Below are 19,109 nucleotides of genomic sequence, written 5' to 3' on the forward strand. Positions count from 1 at the left end.
CTTAATTCATTTACCGCCACTAGGGGGCTATGTTTAACTCTCTAAAGTCAAACACCGTCATCCAGCGTTTCTGTGAACAAAACTGTAACTCACCCAGTCTAAGTTTTATCTGTTGTTTTCAAAAATGATGCAAAGCATCTTCCTCCATTAGCTCCTTTTTTGAAACAGCGAAAACAAAGCGTGTTCTTCTGGGAAATGTAGTCTCCTTTCCATAAGCTCTTTGGAGCGAAGCCGCCCATAAAAGACTACGTTACCCATAATGCAACCTGGCCGCTGAACGGCTGACAGCTGACCGCGCAGCCCTGCAGCTGCACTTACATTAAAGTGTTGGTGAAGTCAGTTTTTCTTCGCAGAGGAGGAGAAAGCTGCTGTGGATTTATCTGCTTTTTTCTCAGCATGTCTGAATATCCGACATTCCAGCTCGGCAAGCCTCGTTTCGACCAGGTACTTTCGTTTTTCAGTCGACTGTCTGCTGCAGGAACCGAAGTTCATATGAAGCACCAGGCAGCTGTGCAGATGTGACCCGTTAAAGCTCATATTTGTGACATGACATTTTCTGTTCTGTCTCTTCACGGACAGACTTCTCTGTGTTTGAGTATCTAGCCATGTTTGAAGTAATACATCTTAACTTTTGACGGTAGTTTCTCTCTGCTGCTGTATACAAATACTTAACTGACGCACCGTGTCAACATTAGCATAAATACACAACTCGTGTCCCGTATCAAGCTGTCTGTGAAGCTCCAACGTGAGGAAATGTGTTAGTCTTTTTAAATTAAACTACTATTAAAACGTTGGAAAGTTGCACTTTTATTTAACAACTTGAAAGTGCACCAGTGTTTGGGGTTAAAAGTTCGCATAATTTGACCTTTGAACTTCCGCAGCGCGAGACGTAAGAGCCCATTATTTCTCAAAATGTCTGACCAACGGCCCAAACAGCGATTCTGCTGATTTCGTTCATTTCTGCCATACGTTATGTCCTATCATCTGACTTCATGGGGTCAACTATTAAAAATAAAAATAAAACAGGTGTCAGTGAATTTGTTGACCAGCTCGACAGGTGAGGTGCTCCACAGCTACAGCTAGCTTAACTGATGGCTAACGGTTTAGCTAACATCACAGCTAACACTTTATGAACCTAAATTCTATGGGGTCACAGTCCACCTTGTGCTAACGGCTCAATTTCAATTTCCTAAACAAATCATAAGTTTGCACATTTAGCTACCATGAATATTTCAAATAGTTATTAGGCAAACAGTACTCTCTGTCCCAACCAATAGGCTGTTTGCAGTCACGTGATGATAAATTCAGACGGCGGGCCGGAAGCGAAAACTAATGGACGAGATGAAGGAAAGTTGTTACTGGGATGGTTTAGAGGAAATTTCGAGAGAATGTTCTTTTTCTGTGATAATCCAAAAATAGATCAGTTTGGCCAAAATATCTTAAATAGCCAAATCAGGTCAGAGACCCTTGAAGTACAGGTAAAATGAGTCCCCTCTCTTCCAGTACTAAACCAGTGTCAGCTCAAACTGGTCAAGGTGGAGTAGCACTGGTGAGTAATTGAAATTAACAGATTTTAAAAACTGTTCCTCCATGCTGTGTTTTCAGCAACCATCCATATGTTCAGGAAGTCATAAGGCGCAGCAGTGAGTCGAAACCAGATTTTCATCCAAATTAGCAGTTAGTGTAATTAAACTCAAGTTAGGGAGGGAGTGCGTGGCTCTCCAGGCTGCGCGGCGTGTTCCTGTGTTTCCAAAATGATTCCTTATGTTCAGTTATGAATAAATGATCGAAAGGTATTTCTGGCACAGTCATTATAGAGAGTAACTGCAAATGGTGCGAGTGGATACGGGCCCCTAAAAGATGCAGATAGGAAACAGTTTGTCAGGGGTATTAATGAGGAGACTCCACCTGGTGTGTTAGAACAGCTGGCAAGCTGTAATATCACTGCTCACTGGATGACAGCTGAAGTCTCGCTGCCTGTCTCTCGCAGTTTGAAGAAACAAGCCCGAATCCAGCTTTTATTTCAACCAAAAAATTGATCCGTTTTACCTGTAGAGCCGATTTTCTGAACTTTCGCGCCCTAACGCAGGTCAAGATCTCAGGTTACATTTAAAGGACCAGTATGTGAGATTTAAGGGATCTTTTAACATAATATGGCAGAAATGGGATAAAATATCAATGATTTCTTTAGTGTATCATCACCTTTATATCTACAGAGGGAACAGGTCCTCTTCCTCTGAGTCCGCCAAGTTGCACCTCCATGTTTGTATAGTAGCCCAGAACAAACTAAACACTATTTTGCAGCCAAGTTCTCCTTTCCCTGGAAAGGGAGGAGTATATTCAGTTGGTCTCAATCTGCAACCCCACAGCTAGATGCCACTAGATCCTAGACACAGGTCCTTTAACATCATATGCAGAGGTCTCACTGGTAATAAATATGTCTTTTTACCAATTAATGTCAATTTTAAGATCATGTTTGAATGATGTATTTTCTTCTTCTCTTAGAACAACTTTTTTGGTCGATTCAGGCACTTCCTGGATGTGATTGACCCCAGCACGCTCTTCGTGACAGAGGTACACAACACTTCCTGTGTGACTTCATGTCTGTCTTAAAGGGACCTCAGTTCTAGCAGACCTGCCAACTTGTACGCATTTTGCATAGCAAGTACGCAATTTGACATTTAAATACGCTGGTACGACTCGCCCCTCTAAACAAAAAGCTGTGGACGTGTGAGTTCTGTGACAAATGTGCATGTGCGGTACTCATGTCTGACAACACCAGTGTTGTGCCTGAATGTGTTCATTGAACGATAGTTCATGAACTTGTTCATATTTTGGGCGAACGTGAACTGAACGTACTGGGCAGGGAGGAGGGGGCGGGGTTGTTACGCTATAGGTTCGGCAGACTCGTTATTCTCTGCTTTTCTACAATGATTGGCTGAAACTGCTTCACCACGCTGCTGCATTGTGTTTTCAGACATGAGTACCTCACGTGCACATTTGCCACAGAACTCACATGTACGCAGCTTTTTGCGTAGTTTAGAGGGGCGAGTAGTATCAGTGTATTTAGATGGGATGGAGTTGCTCATTCACTCACTGTATATAGTGACTGGCTTACATGTTTCACATTTTCAGCATTATTGGGAGACAGAAATATAGGGAGTCTCTACTTGCAGGGCAATAATGTTGGAAATGAAACGAAACCCCATTGGTTGTGAAGGGAGGAAAAGCAGTTTTGACGGCATCAAGCTTGTTGGCATCCACACATTAGCTGGTGTTCTAGTGAAGTAACAGGCAAGTGTTCAGTCTGTCAGCAAGATTTAAACAATAATGTTGCATGAAACACAGAAGGAAGACAGCGTAGAAGAAGAAGGTCTGGCCTTTGTACCATTTCCTCAGGTCTTGGTTGTGTTGTGGTAGTTCTGCTCATGGAGTCATCAGTGCCCTGGTGCTCTGCGTAATGAAGCTGTTAGCGAACTCTTTGGTGACAGTAATAGCGGCAGTAGCTCTTGGGATGTGATGAGGTGTGGACATGTGGGGCAGCTGTGAGGGGTGGAGAGTGTGTACACTTACACACACACACACACACACACACACACACACACACACACACACACACACACACACACCTTGCATCCTGCTGTGCCAGGCGTAGCCTCAACTTGCCCCTAATGATGAAAGTAGTACGGGGACGGCAGTGATTTTGCGTATTATTATACACACACACACACACACACACACACATGACCTCGTGTGTGCATAGGCAAAAGTGCACACCTAACACTATCTTGAACAAATGCAGAGAAATGAACACACACACACTCACGTAGATGGCAGGCTCATTAGAGCAAATTGGGCCTCATGACCTTGTATTTTGCTCAGCATTAGACAATGATCACACCACAGAAAGCTGCTCATTACCTTTTCGTAAACTCACTTCACTCACTGAAAATCAGCATGAAAGTTTTAATGAAACACAATTATCGCACTTTGAGCCGTGCGGCTCACATAGTGGAGGAGGAAGAAACGTCTCTGAGCTGACTGAAGCCTCTCCAGGGAAAAGCGCTCTGACCTAACTTGACATTTCACTGACTTCTGTCTGTGTTGTCCAATCAGAAACGGCTGCAGGAGAGCGTGGAGCTGCTCGAGCGTTTCAAAAAAAGAACTCTGCCTCCAGGTGTGACCGATGCTCAGGTGAACACACACAAACTTGAGTTTTGAGTGTAAATGCTCTAGTCTCTCTTTTCGCACAGTGGTTTTCAAAGCGACACTGTTCAGGGTGTGTTGATTGGTCCACAGACGGGTAAAACAACCAGGTGTGTGTGAAGCGCTCAAAGCAAGAATAGCTACAGATGTGTATCTAAAAACAGCCAGATTTCTCCCGTTTAGACATTTAAATGCTCCATTTTTCTTTTACATTTGATGCATTTAACTGACAAACTGTATATATCCAGAGTGCTTTACAAGTGCACTGTTCCTGTTTAATAAACCAGTAAATAATAATAATAATTACTTGTGTAAAAAACAGACATTAACTGACCTGTATACTCAAGAGACTCAAGTGTTTTCCCATTAAAGTTAAGTGCTATTTGTCTCTACAGCTCTGGCAGGCTCAAAAAATAAAGCAGGTAAGATGTTTCTGTCTCATTCACTTTTTGTCTCTCTGTGAGCGTGTTTGACCCCTGGAAGGTGGGAGTCCATCACAGCTGTTATTCCTTCACACTCTGTTGATGTTTTTAGGTTATTTTGAATGTTTTAATCTAAAATTCTTACACATTTAAGCTTCCTTTCCTCTTGATTCCTGTAACACCCATCAGCAAACAGGCAGCTCAGTCTTCACTGATGTAGTGCCTCATAAAGAAGGAGAAGAAGAAGAATTGTACCACTGTACTGGTTTGTGTATTTCCGCTGATTGCAGCCAGACTTCCCCGGGCACAATGTAGTATATCTTAACACACTCACACACACAAGCTAAGATCAGTACCTCATTATCTCTGGTTGTTGTGGCACGGTGTCAGTGGATTGGCAAACAAAACTTACACCAGTCTTCACTCTTTAGCTCAACACTGACATGTTTGCACAACGAAAATGCAGCGCTAGAAAAGGCTTTCAGCTACACTGAAATTACGAAGATGGTGCAGCAGGCAAGTGGTCTTAACTTCAGGCTAATTAGCAGCTTCTGAAGATGTCTGGCAGTCACTGAACTGCAGGAGCAGTAGGTCAAACCAACAGAAAGTCATTCGCTGTAATGTAGGAACAGCCACAGCAGCAGCTCTGCTTTAAGAGTCATAAACAGCCGCTTTATGAAACTCTAATTATTTTAACAAGTTAATTCAGTATTTAATGAATTGGAGGTGAAGTGAAACAGTTTGAAATGGAGTCCTGTGTCCTCCTTAGCTTTTCTAAAATTCATCAACAGCTTGTTCAGTGTGCAGGTAGTGAGTCACGTCTCAGCCTTTCTTACAAAATGTGTTTTTATATTTGTAAAAAAAAAAAAACAGATGTGAATTAACCTGAGTCTAGGATATGAAACTGATCAATCAAACCACATCCAGGCTCGGTCTGTGTTGTTGTGGACCAACAATGTACAATGAAGAGCTGCTGGGTTTGTTGTTTGCACACAGCTGGAGAAATCTGTTCAGCTGCCAACTGTTAAACATGTGAGCTGGTCTTCAGTGTCACAGGCTGTGTGCACATGGCTGTGCTGTATAGGAGAAGAGGCATGAAGCCATTTCACAGGAAACATTCAGACACGGCAGTGCCCTCATACTCGGTACTTCCCAAGTTCAAGATCATCTCCGTGAACATCAGGAAGAAGAGAGATAGGTGCCTTCAGTTCCTCCTCAATCTGCAGATCTCACTGGCACTGAAGCAGGAGGGGAAACAGATTTCTGTCTATCTTATCTTATCTTACAGCAGAGAGGATAATACACTAACAGAACGCTGTCTTTGTCTCTGGTGCATACGTATGAGACGACTTACCCACACAGAAAAAGTAATGTAGCTAAGATCAACAGTTTTGTGACTTTAATGCTTTATGCAGATTATCTACTTAAGCTGTTGAGGAGAAAGCAGATCAAGGAGTTGCGTCAGAGTCTGTCAGAGTTTAACTGTGTTTAAGGTGATATTAATTTGTTTCTAGTAAAACTTTCCTTCATTTTTAACTCCAGTGCAAAACTTTCTTCTTCGTTCATTTGAACTGAACTAATCCAAATCATTCAGTGCTCATTATGGTCTGATTCTTATCATTACGCTCGTATTACAGGCCATAATCCACCCTGACACGGGCGAGAAGATCCTCATGCCCTTTCGGATGTCAGGTACAGTAGCTTGGTGTGGAAACCTTGGGTGAAGTGGGATCTAGGGGCTTGTTATGTGGTCCAACATGGAGGCGTCGTTCACCCCGGGAACTGTCGTGGACTCAACGGGGCTCTTCAGGTTGTCTGGAAAAGGTCACACTCAGCTGGGCGCTGATTAAACCCTCTCTCCCACGGTGACGGAAAAGTTCTCGAGGCCCTCTTCATATGACGGTCCGGTCTCAAAGCGCCTTTTTTGTAAGGCGGCTTTGAATTGTGGGAGGAGGGCAGGAGAAAGAGTCATCAGCCATTATGACGTTCAGAGCAGACCAATGGGAACGCTAATTAAGAGAAATGGGCCTAATGTGTTTTAAAGAACTTTAAATCTGGCAGCGAAATAACCTGAAAATAAACAGTTCTGAGTGTTGAACAGTGATAGTACTGACTGTCTTTTAACAGGTTTTATCCCGTTTGGCACACCAGTGGTAAGACTTTCTTTTAAGATACATTTCAGTAATGCGAAGGCACTCATGTTTATTATTATTAGGCCAAATTTTAGGTCATACGCCGACATAAACGCATGTTTTCTGCTTAGTGATTTTATTCTGTGATCATCTGTTCTGAAGCGTTTCATCTTTGTGCAGGTCGTTGGCCTCCTTCTCCCAAATCAAACGTTGGTGTCAACTGTCTTCTGGCAGGTAAATACCGACGTCTTGGTCTGTGAAACTCATAATATTATCAAGATCTCTTTTCAGTTTCTTTTAATGAATTCATTTATCAAGACAACACGCAGTAATCAATGTTTCTCTAAATGTTCCCAAGTTTGCCAGTCAGCCAGTTTTCAGCTGCCACCCTGACAAGATGTTGAAGTGAGAAATGCAAACACTTGACAGTAAGATGCCAAAGTGACAGCAAAAGCAACATAATTAGCGCTACAAGAGGAGCTGCAGAGCGGTGGTGGTGGGCGACTTGTGGGAAATCATGTAGTATCCAAATGCTTTATTGCACTGCTGTTGTAGTTTGTATGTGAACTGTTATTAAGTTTACCACAGATGCATTTTTTCCAGGTTGAAGAGTCTCCATAGTCTCTCTCTTAATCCAACAAGGACATTACAACGTTGAAAATGCTGAATGTAGCAATGAGTAATAAAAGTAAATTTACTAACCAGCTCCCCTCTTCTTTTTACAGTGGTTAAACCAGAGTCACAATGCCTGCGTTAACTACTGCAACCGCAACGCCTCCAAGGTACCGACGCAGCCGTCAAGTGAGCCAGATTCTCCATATAAACAGATATATTTTCACATTTTAATCGCTTACTTTTCACTTTAGCCGGCTCCGTTCTCCAAATTCCTCCAGGGATACATCGGAGCGGTGACCAGCGCAGTCTCCATCGCTGTGAGTTCCCATAATCCTCTGCTCTGACTGAACAGGCCCTGTGACTCCAGTGACTATATGTCAAACAGAACTGGAGGTTTCTTTCTACATAAAAAGTGTGAAAACCTGAAAACAAATTGTGTTTTATTGTCGTCGAAAGGTTTAGCTGTGGTTTCAACCCCGAGTGGAACACATTTTCAGGCAAAACACCAAGTGCTTTTAATTGTTTTGACAGGAAAATGACCAGATTCAGTGTGGCTGAATGTCATCATAAACCTTTGAAAACCTTACCAACGTCAAAAGAGAATAATAAACGTTCACACACCTGCCTGACACAGCCCTTAGTGTGGACACAGGCCTCAAACTGAGCCAATTACTGGTCCCGCTGGGCGCTCATCCGGCTGCTGCCCTCAGGATTGACAACGGCAACAAGCACAGAAAAAGATCGCGGGGTGCCTGGAGGGCGGAACGGCGGGCGGGGAGGGGGGCGGGAGCTCTCCAATTAAATGTCCACTCTGGTGACGACCCCCCGCCGGGCTGCGGGGAGCTGCAGGCTGAAGTGGCGTGATGGTGTGTTATCGGAGAGCACATAGCCTTTTAACTACAGCCCTCTAGTGTGTTAAATACAGTACAGTCTTTGGTTGTTTATGCACAGACAGAGCCAGGAATTTCTGTCACTTTCCTCCCAATCAAACCATTTCTGACACTTAAAAGTTCGCTTGTTGTTTGTGTCGGTGCTTTTCTGAGCTGAAATCATGTGGCACGGCAGAGAAAGACCAAAATCCATCGAATCCATTCTTTACATTAAAGTCTTTTTAAAACAGAGTCAGTGGCTGATTGTCTGTACGGCGTGCGTCTGGTTTCCCGTCAGGTCGGCTTGAACGTGTTAATCCAGAAAGCCAGCCGCTTCAGCCCAACTACCAGGCTTTTGGTGCAGAGGTTCATCCCCTTCCCAGCAGTGGGTAAGTTCAAAAAGCTCAGCCAGACACTTCATGGGACCGGCAGGGATTAAGGCCTGAACTAAAATGGGCTTTAAAACTGAATTAGTTTAAATGTGAGTTCACAGTAGTTTTGCTCTACTCTTGAACTAACTCAGCAGAGTTTAATATTTTCTACTTTTGAATGCCCATGTACTGGAAAACACCTCAGTGCTGAACCCAAACTGCATTAGCATGCTTAAGTTGGAATGCTAATGTGTAATTAGCATGTCATTATGTTCAGATGCTAAAGTTAGCATTTTCATAAGCTCATGGTTAGCATGATATCACGCAAACATTCATTCATAAACCTTTTAAGGAGTTTTCAGTCACGTCTCAACAGCCTTCAGCAGAGGAGTGATGATGTGATAGAAAGCCCTGGAGAAAGCTAGTACAGTAAGTGGCCATTGAGTTTTATGATGTAGTGCTTGCTTGTTAGCATGCTAATGCCTTGTTAGTGCCATATGCTAATGTTTAGCATGCTATGTTCATAGCTCTCAAACTACATGCAGCTGGCGAGAATTTAGACCATTAATCTTCGAGGTATCTTCTCATGAATTGTCAGAGCATCATTATTCTTTCCATCCATTTTGTCAGCATATGGACCTAACAATTTTTTTTTAAAACATTAGCAAGTATCCAGAAATAAATGATGTTGGATTTGTTGTTTTCCTCGCTGCTTGTTCTATTTCCATGATACACAAAATAGTGATATAAAGTAATTAATGCTGTCAAAAATATCGCATTATTAACGCATTAACACAAATCAATTTTAATGGCGTCATTTTTTTATCGTGTGATTAACGTTCTTTGTGACCTATTGAACTTGTAGTTTTTTTATAAGCTGTGACCACTGCTAGTAACGTAAGAAAAACTACAGGATCCGATTGTAAACCGGAAACAAAGCAATAGGCACGCCCCACGCATGTGTTTGGTCTTGCCTGCTCGCTAGCTGTAAAAGAGTAGGCTACCAGTTTGTGTGGATGTCAAGTGCGAAACGTCGAACACGGCCAACTGCACTATAGCCTGAGTCCTAGTTTACAATGATGTGCACTTTGTAACTTCAATTTGTATCACCCTGTTTTGATCCCTTAGAAAGGGTTGTTGAAGGGGCTTTTTTGTAACAAAGTATTTATTTTTTGTCATCTGTTTATTAACAGTGTTAAATTGTGTGAGATTTTGATTCATTCAAATGTGAATGACTGCTCAAAGTGAGAATGTTAGTGTGAAATATAACACTACACGTTGTTTTCAATTAAAAAACATTTGCACTTTTCCATGTTGATAACAGTATTAAAATGATGATTCAAGGGACATTTAGAATAGATAAAAATGTGCGATTAATTTGCGATTAATCGCGAGTTAATTATGACATCCATGAGATTAATCGCGATTAAATATTTTAATCAATTGACAGCACTAAAAGTAATATAAATGTTCACATACAGTAGAAACTCATCCTTAGTGGTGGTAAACGTAGCGTCGGGATTTTTTGAGCTGATCGTCAGGAATCGCACCGCTGAGCCGTTTGTCTCGCTCTGTTCCTCGCCGTCCGTTTTCCCAGCTCACTTTGTGAGACGTGTGTGGAGCCGCAGAGCTGATTTTCATGCCTCTCTCCCACAAACACGCCATCACACCCAGGGGTACAGACCCGTGTCCCAGAATGCCCCGGGCTGCTCGCTCATAATTAAATTGTTTGCCTGCCCCCTCTTTCACCATGGCAGTTCTTTCAATTAAATCAACAGGTTTCTGCAGCGCAGCCTTTGCCTGGTAATTGGCTGCTTGTTAGAACTCTGCTGCCGCAAACAAATTGGATAATTACCCCCAAAGTGGCGTCTATGTCATGGCCTCATTTACCTGATTTCTGTTTGTTCATTGTGGTTGCTGTTGTTGTTTTGCTTGGCCCTTATAAAAGGTAATTAAAATGGCTAATTGAAGCGAGCAAAAGCAAAGTGCTGTTTGAATTTTCACCCGCTTGATTTTGTTTGCTTACTTAAGGAAAGATTTATTTGTAATAACCTAATCAAGCAGCGGCCTGTCATTCAATTAGATTATGAAGACCTTAACTGGAGGGAAAGACCAGCCGCCAGAACTTTATGGGGATAATTAATTTGTTCTGTTTTGAAAATCCGAGTTATTAGATGACAATTAGAATGTACATAAATGTAATTATTTCAAATAATTACAAATTACAGCCAAATATTTTAGCATTGAACTGTGGAGACTTAGAATTAAATGAATAAAAGCATCAAAGTAATTATAAAATTGAATTGATTATTACAGGCAGCTTTTTGATAATTTCATCTGTTTGCTGTAGTTTCTGTTATTCCTCGCTGCTATCTGTCCCTCTGTTAATTGGTCTGGATTAAAAAAAAATCCCTTGTAGGTAAAAAGAGCTATTTGTCAGTCAATTGAATTCCCCTCCCAAAGCGACCTGCCAGCCCTGCAGCCCTGAGTGGAGATAACTCTGAACGCTGTTGTCTTAAATTAAAAAGGCTCGCGGCGGCACCACTAAACTCTCTAAAATGAGTTTTTCTTATTCCTATTAGAGTCAAGGAGAAAGGTCCATCTATATTAACATACATTTGTGTTCATTTTGGCTTTCGTGAATAAATCACAGGGTTACAACTGCTGTTTGCCGACCTATCAGTCTCCTTGGTGGCGGTGCCCGTTGCAGTTAACATCGCTCACACGGGGGCATGGCGTTCAGTTTTCTGGATTATGACATGTGTGACACGGCAGTGATGTAGGCAGATTCAAAGAGTAAAGCATGCAGGGGTTCAGCGCCTCTCAGGGGGCATTGTAGGTGTAAAATCTTTGATATTTTCATCATTTTAAGTTATTAACAACATTGTTATGTCTTATTTTCCTTATAATTATATTTCCTTATTTCCTTCCTTATAATTCATAATCTAAACATGGACAAATATTATCTTGAAAATCCTGAATATTAGGCATTTTCCAATCAAACGCTTCAGTGTGGTGTGGTCCCTCATCCTTACAGAACCTACCACAGTGCCCGTGAGCAAGGAAATGAACCCCTTCCTGTTCCAACAGCACTGAGCAGGCTGCCTGGTCTTAAACCCCAGGCAGAGGGTGAAAAGGCAGATTCCTCACTTTAGCTTTTTTCTCACCTCTCCACAGCGAGTGCAAACGTCTGCAACGTGGTGCTCATGAGACACTCTGAGCTGTCGGAGGGCATCAGCGTCCTCGACGACGACGGGAACGTGGTGGGAACGTCGAAAGTGGCTGCCAGGCATGTACGTCACTCAGCTCTGATATGAATCCTTCAGGTCAACTGTAACTGAGAGGGTTTTGACTTTACTTCTCAATGTGAACATGATTAAAATATTTTTTCTTCCTTGATAAAAAGCTTTTTTAAAAGTCTGTTTCTTCATTTTGGATTTGTGACAGGCACTTTTAGAAACAGCTGTGACCAGAGTGGTCTTACCCATGCCCATTCTGGTGCTTCCTCCCATGATCATGGCTGCACTGGAGAGGTAAGACACTGCGTTATTTTCATCTTTCGTGAAAACACTCACTGACTGAATATGTCAATATGTCAGCCAGTGATCCCCAAAACGAGATATATGACCGTCGGTGAGTACCAGCGACAGGCGAACTGGGCCTTCATCATCACAAGGTTAATATGAAACTGTCGCACTTTCTTTAGGTTTAAGCACCAAAGGCAAGTAATGCATTTGAAGGGGACTATTTTCAGTGGCGGATTAATACACATTCAGTGTGCAAAATTATTTATGGCAGTTGGCTGTTTTCATGGTTATGAAGGAACATAGTCTATGGCACCGAAAAATAAGTGATACTGGCTCCACGGGTGCTACTTGTGGTTTTTGGTCTTTTTTTTTTTTTTTTGGAGTTTTGTTGACAGTATGAAAAATGATAACGTATTCTTTAATATAATAATTACTAAAAGCTTTGTTCTGTTGATTTGGTGTTGCTTTTTGAGAAAGTGCTCATTGCAGTGGAGTTTTACACCGTCTCTCATCACAGCGACAAATAAAACAGACACTCAGTTTAGACTGTAGCTCATAAACAATAAGAGTACAGAAGCAGGACCACATCTGCTTCTTTTTGTCTTGGAGACAGTTGTCTTCCTTCCTGTATTTGTCATACCTGGGTTTGCTGCTGGTGGAGTTTCTATAGGTGGCGTCATTTTCTTTGTCCATTCAGCCGCTGTGACTTTCTGCTCTGACTAGCTTCTTTTTGTGCCTGGTTCAAATCCTGACGTTGCCGCCGCTGCACCCACTAAATGCATCGCTTAATGTGAGCAAAAGCATTTTTTACAGGAAGAGAGAGAGTGATATCCTGAACATGTTGAAACACTGTTTGTATCGATCAGAAAAAGTAAATTAATGCTCGAATGAAAGCAAAGGTTTTAGTGTTCTAGTATAATTAAATGGCATCTCTTAAATGACTTCTAAAATTGTCATTGAACTTTAATATTTGGTCTTAGATCCCATCACCCTCCGAGCTGCTGTAGTAGTGAATGAACCCTTTCCCCCACTGAGATTCAGTGTTGTGTGATATGACCATAATGATGTCTTAATGATGCAAAGTGTTTATACGGACGTCGTGTGATCGATGGCCCGACTGTGCCTGCGGTGCGCCGAGGAATGCGGCCATCTTTGTAAATCCCTGACAGCGCTTGTCCCGACCGCTCTGAGCAGGCGGGCTCAGACAGCCGGGCCGGCTGCCCAGGTGTGTTTGGGATTCCTGGCAGCTGAATGACGGAAAGAGAGAGGGAGGGAGGGAGTGTATGTGAGAGCGAGCAGAGGGCTGTGAGCTGCGCTGGCTGCAGGTGAGAAGTGCTCAGCTATCTTCTATGTCAGCTTGCCTTCACTGGCTCTCAATGGAGCGAGAACAAGGGGACAGAGACGGGTCCCTGGGCGGCCCCTCAATGATGGATTACACTGCTGAGAGCAGATTTAGGGCAGTGACAGCAGGTTCTGTCCTTCGTGTGCTTCATGAGCTGCATCTACCCGCACAGAGAAACTCCATTCCAGCCCTAATACCCAGGTGACCTGATGAGGGGCCAAGCTCGTACAGTCTGTTTCAGTTCATGCTTCAGGCTTCATGTTCAGATTATTTGAAAGTAGTCGTATGCTGTTTTATGTTGGGATGACAGTGTATTGTTTTATTTTCAGGGAATTTGTTGATAGATGAAACAGTCAGTGACAAGTCAACACACTTAATCACAAACTGCAAAGACAATAATTACCACAAACTAGACCCCATTTGTGACCAAAATCAATGTGAAAGGAATACATTTGGACCGCAGTCAGAGGTCCTCTGTCAGACACCAGAAAACATACTGTACATTGACTATAGATACAGAAGGAGTGGGAGGTCCTGTTTGTCCACACACAGTGTCCTCCTGCCAATCCACCAATCAGATTCTTGTGGCGGGACAAAGGTTCATCAACCATGAGCGCAGTCCAGGGCGGTACTTTCCAGAATATTACTGCTGTACCTCAGCTGACCATCTCTGCAAGCAAAGTCATGGTGTATGATTGAGGTCTAACCAATGTGTGCACGTCCTGCCTCGTGAAACATTTGCAAAGCAGATATTTTGTATTATTGTTTTTTTTGTGTGTGTGTTTTGTGTCTTTAAATCCTGCGTTGTTTCCATCCGTGTTTGCTCACTTGCAGGGATTGTTTTTGCTAGTGCATTAGTGCTCCATGGCGTTTTACCTCTGTATGCTGTGCAGGGCGTACAAATAAAGCAGCACCCACTTGAAAAACATTGCTCCATAGTGAAATTCCACAGGGTGCCTTTAACGCTGCAGCAAATAATGGGAAACATGCTGAACTCCTATGAACTATTGAAAAATAATTAAGCTCCAGAACAGCTTCAGTATTTAAAACAAAAGCTTCTTCTGCTGCCGACAAAGAAACGCCTCCTGGCTTTTATTGTATGTTCATAATCACCCCCTCCTCCCCTGTGAGGTGTTTGTTTACTGCAGAAATTAGAAACCTGCTTTGCAGTTTAATTGCTCATTACACATACCTCTGTATGCTCAGTGCAGCACACTGCCAGACTGGAAATATCTGAACAAAAGGCAAAAGAAATGGTTGAAAGGCATCGTTTCTCAGCCACTATTCGGTGATGTAGTGTTGTATCTGACACAAGTCTGCAGGGATCTTGCATTAATTTGTCTTCTCGCAGCGACAGGGAGTCCTGGTGTCAGAGGCTCATGTGCACATTTAAACCTGGTAAGACCTCAACCAGAATATGGCCACCAGACCGGTTATTGAGTGCATGTAAGCACGGCCAGTACTGCATGAAACTGTGTCATTAGTTTTGGATAATTGCAAGTTTTTCACCTGATTTGGAGGTTTTCAAACTTGTGTGCCCAAACCTTCCCTCATCACTCGCATCGCACACACCTCCCAACTTTCCTCCCATTGACTTTCCTCTGTGTAATCCAGTTCTAAGACGTGTCTCTGCACATTTGTGTGTGTAGCCTAATTAAACCATGGCAGCCATATGTGTTAATGAGCTCCCTCATTAGGCAGTAGCTCTCCTCGTTAGGGGGAGAGGCGTCGCTGGTGGAGGAGAGACGGAGCGGCTCTTTCTCAAACTCCTGCTGAGTTCGCTGTCCCACACTGAAGAGGGGATTATCCTACGGAGGGCAGTGAGGAGGGAGGAGAACCGCGGGCTGAGACCAGGAAATGTATTTCTGGAGATGGATCTTTATGAAACGTCCTTTCAAAGTCTGTTTCGGTGGAAGTCTGTCGTTGGTTCCTCTTCAGGAACGTTTAGCTCAAAGAACCTGTGATTGAACAGTGTTTTTTTTTTTTTCAAGTTTCTCAAATACATTTCTAATAAAAGCTTTGATGTGTTCACCCACTGAACTGCAGGACATATGTCCTCTCTGACCGTAGGTTCTTAGTGTGGTGAAGACATTACGGGTTGCGTACACCGACCTGTCTGACATACAGCGTGTCACGTTGCTTATCTGTGCAGAATCCTCTCATACAGAGGAGATGCTGCATGAGAGGATTCATTTCTGCATTGTGGTTTAAACAGAGGCTATATGAATGGTTTCTGCCAGGAAGTGACCACACCTGATACCTGAAAGTGGTTTGCGAGCGTTTACTCCTCTTAACTGTAGCTTTGAAAGCTTTGAGGAGGTTAAAATCTCCTGAATTCACATTTTGATTGGTGGCTGGCTGACTGATTGTCAAAGATATGTTTGAGGTCATTCAGAAGCAGTGCTGAAGTCACAGTGTTTGTCACCTGTAAAATGTCCTCAGTGACCAAATTTAAGGGATTCTTACCAAAAATGTGAAAAATGTTTGTTATGTGTTCATGTAAAACCCATAAAAAGACTCAGTCTGAGTTTGTGACATCACCACAACACCTGCGTGTCCATGAACTGCAAGGTGAATAAAGTGAGTGCCTCTGTCTCATCTGTGTCCCTTCAGACTCCCTCTGCTGCAGAGACGGCGGAGACTCGTCCTGCCCGTCCACAGTCTGGTGTGTCTCGCTGCCTTCAGCCTGGCTCTGCCTCTCGCCATCAGTCTCTTCCCACAGATGTCCCAGGTACAAAACTCTCCTCCCTTTTAGGGAGTATGTCTTACAACACTGCTTTAATCCACGATATTCTCTCCCTCTTTGGTCATAAATAATCTTTGCTTTGGTGTGTCAAGCTGCAGAAATCAACTGTCAATCAAACCAAAGCTTTCTTTATTGATGATTAAGCTTTTATTGAAGACACTGCAGCTGCACTGTCTGTCCCTCCTCATGTAACTTAAGCTTTCATGAAGAGGGTTTAGCTTTGACCAGTATTGTGTCCTATCATTTAAAAATAAGAGCACAGGCATTATGCTGAACGTCGTGGAGGAATTAGTTTCAAAGCTCACGCGGTTGTAAATCCTCAGAGAAGAGTCAAATGAAAAAATGATTTAACCAGAAACCATCCTGATGCCAAGCACTTCCTGTTTTCCCTCTTCCTTTCCTCATTTCATTCATTTGCTCTGCTCAGGTCTGACATGACTGGGTTTCAGTGACTGATGAGATGACGGAGCCTTCTGACCTCTTTAACGTTCCCCATTGAGCCTTACAGAGGCTCTCTCCTAATGAGCCGTAGCCCTCTAGACTTAACCTGCTGTGTTATGATCTGCCCACAGCCTCTATCGCCTTCATTCAGCGATGCCATCGTAGCAGGCTGAGATCTAACTTTAGCCTTATTACTTCAGTATGTGTCATTCTGCTCATTAAATGGCCTCGATTTTGTTTGTCGCTCTCTCTCTCTCTCTTTGTCTTCTCTCCGCCAAACGACGTGCTGACACAAGCCAAGCAGCTCTGGCTTTAAAATGTTTAGGATTTAATTACCACTGGAAATAACTCAGACAGCCATATGGCAAAAAACTTCAGACATATGTGCCGCCAACGGTCCTGTGAAAAAGCTGCCTCCAGTTCCACGGAGGGGCCTGTTTTTCTCTCGCAAGTCCTTTTTGCACTTTCGCAAGAATAGCAGATGAAAAAAAAAAAACCCTCCCCAAAAAGCAACATGAATGCCCTGTTCCCCTGGACCCCCGCCTACTCAATTTGTCCCACTTCCCCATTTCACACCTACCAAGATGTCTGATTAGGATTCTGCCTCCAACTCCAGCAGCCATCTGTCTCTGGTTCAAATATTAGGAGATGCAAACCTCAAATTAGACTTTAATCTGCCAAATTGGCTCCTTTTGCACATTAGCGGTAAATACAGAACATTTAAAGCTTTTAAGAAATATTTAGTTACAAATTAAAGTTTCTTTAGGAAGCGGCTCCTGTAGAGGATTATAGATTTAATCACAGCGTACTCATGCGAACACGTTATACCTGACAGCTCGTGCCAAGCGTTTCCATTTTTCACCGCTGACCTCTTTGATCCCCACAGATCAGCGTGAATCAGCTGGAGCCAGAGATCGCCATGGCAACCGATTGTAAGATGGTGACCTACAATAAAGGCCTGTGAGTGATCTGGAGTGCCCGACGCGCGAAGACGGGACGCGCTGCTCATCGTGGTTCAGACGGCCCGAAGCTGCCAAAGAAGGAGTTATGGTAAATGTGAGGCAGCTGACAGGGAGAGGACATGTTGTTTACAGCAGGACGATGTTAAATAAACAATATAAAATCACTGTTATCGCCGTCACAACATGGACTCTAACCAAACAAGTAATACCAAATGACTCAAAGACTCTCCGTAGCGCTCACGTCTTCAGCTGAGAGCAGCAGCCTGCTCAGGCTCGAGCTCGCCTGGTTTCTTGTGTCTCTTCCTTCTCTCTCGCTTCATAATGAGCAGGCAATTAACTAAATATTCGTTTTAATAATCATGAGGAGAAATGGTAGGAGTGTTACAGCTGTCTGGATTGTATATGACTATACTGTGAATTAAATTAGGATAAATGACTGACATGGACTGTTGTGAACATCGAAGGGTTTTTTTTCTTGTTTCTAATCTAATGCAGCAGTTCTCAGCCGTCTCTTGTTAAAGCTCCCTCCGACCCAGTGACATCTCCGTTATGTCAGTGAGTTTGCACCAAAAAGAAGCGAAGATCAGAGACAAGTCAGACGAATAAATCAGTTTTTTCTTAAGTCCTACCTGGACAATCATCTTGCAACCCACTCAGTTTCATCTCGCGACCCCTTTTGAGGGTCCTGGCCCCCAGGTTGGAAACCACTGAATAGAACTTGTATGTTTATATATATTTTAGAGCCATATCAGATAATTTAGCCAACTATGACTTTCCTATTTGTTGCACTATTAAAGCCTTAAACTCTGCCTCCCTTTAAAATGTGACACTATGTTTTGTTTTTGTTTTTAGCACAAAAAGCAGATACTGAAAACATGATTTTAAATGACTTTAAATCTGAGTGTTTGCTTCCTGTCACTGGAGTCTGCAGCTTGAGTGACTCTCGTGTAGTGAAGCACCTGCTGTTGGTTTTAGTTTGATAGCGGATGAAAAGATTAATCTTTTGGATTTGCCTCCACCTCTGCAGAGGTGCATTTACTCTGTATAAACTCTGTATTGTGTAAGTTAATAATATATAATTACAATTACAACAGTCAGTAAAAGACTGAGATTTTTATTCTTCTGAAAGCATTGTTGTTAAAATGCTGTCTTTTTCTCTGTATTTGCATTTGATTTCTATAAACTTTCTGTCTTCAAGCATTATCTCGTGTCACCATCTGTGATTAATATGTTTGCACGGTTGCCGAGGGAACGCGGCACGGTAGGCTGCGATGCAACGTAATTCAACAAGAAGCCACATGCAGGGTCGGTGGAGGATGTTGGGGGGGCCATGTGGAACGACCCGGGTGAGACAAACAAAAACAAACCTGATTTAACATATTGTCCTTCAGACAAACAGCTGATTTCTTTCTTGTTATTACTCGAGTTTTTCTGTTGTGTCTCACACTCACATATCAGCATCACCTCTGGCTGAAT

General features: G+C 42.9%; 1 protein-coding gene across 1 annotated transcript; it reads left to right on the top strand.

The window, feature by feature from the left end:
- The first annotated feature begins 256 nt into the window (after nucleotides 1–256).
- sfxn5a (sideroflexin 5a) lies at nucleotides 257–18,835 on the top strand. The gene is made up of 14 exons (XM_070979265.1): nucleotides 257–444; nucleotides 2,506–2,574; nucleotides 4,117–4,194; nucleotides 4,602–4,628; nucleotides 6,266–6,320; nucleotides 6,756–6,781; nucleotides 6,941–6,994; nucleotides 7,486–7,542; nucleotides 7,627–7,692; nucleotides 8,543–8,633; nucleotides 11,793–11,908; nucleotides 12,063–12,148; nucleotides 16,098–16,215; nucleotides 17,558–18,835. The coding sequence occupies exons 1-14, from the start codon at nucleotides 397–399 to the stop codon at nucleotides 17,633–17,635; spliced, it is 969 nt and encodes a 322-aa protein (XP_070835366.1). The 5' UTR covers nucleotides 257–396; the 3' UTR covers nucleotides 17,636–18,835.
- The last annotated feature ends 274 nt before the right edge of the window (nucleotides 18,836–19,109 follow it).

This window comes from Chaetodon trifascialis, chromosome 14, assembly GCF_039877785.1.
Source record: "Chaetodon trifascialis isolate fChaTrf1 chromosome 14, fChaTrf1.hap1, whole genome shotgun sequence".
Taxonomy (NCBI): Eukaryota; Metazoa; Chordata; class Actinopteri; order Chaetodontiformes; family Chaetodontidae; genus Chaetodon; species Chaetodon trifascialis.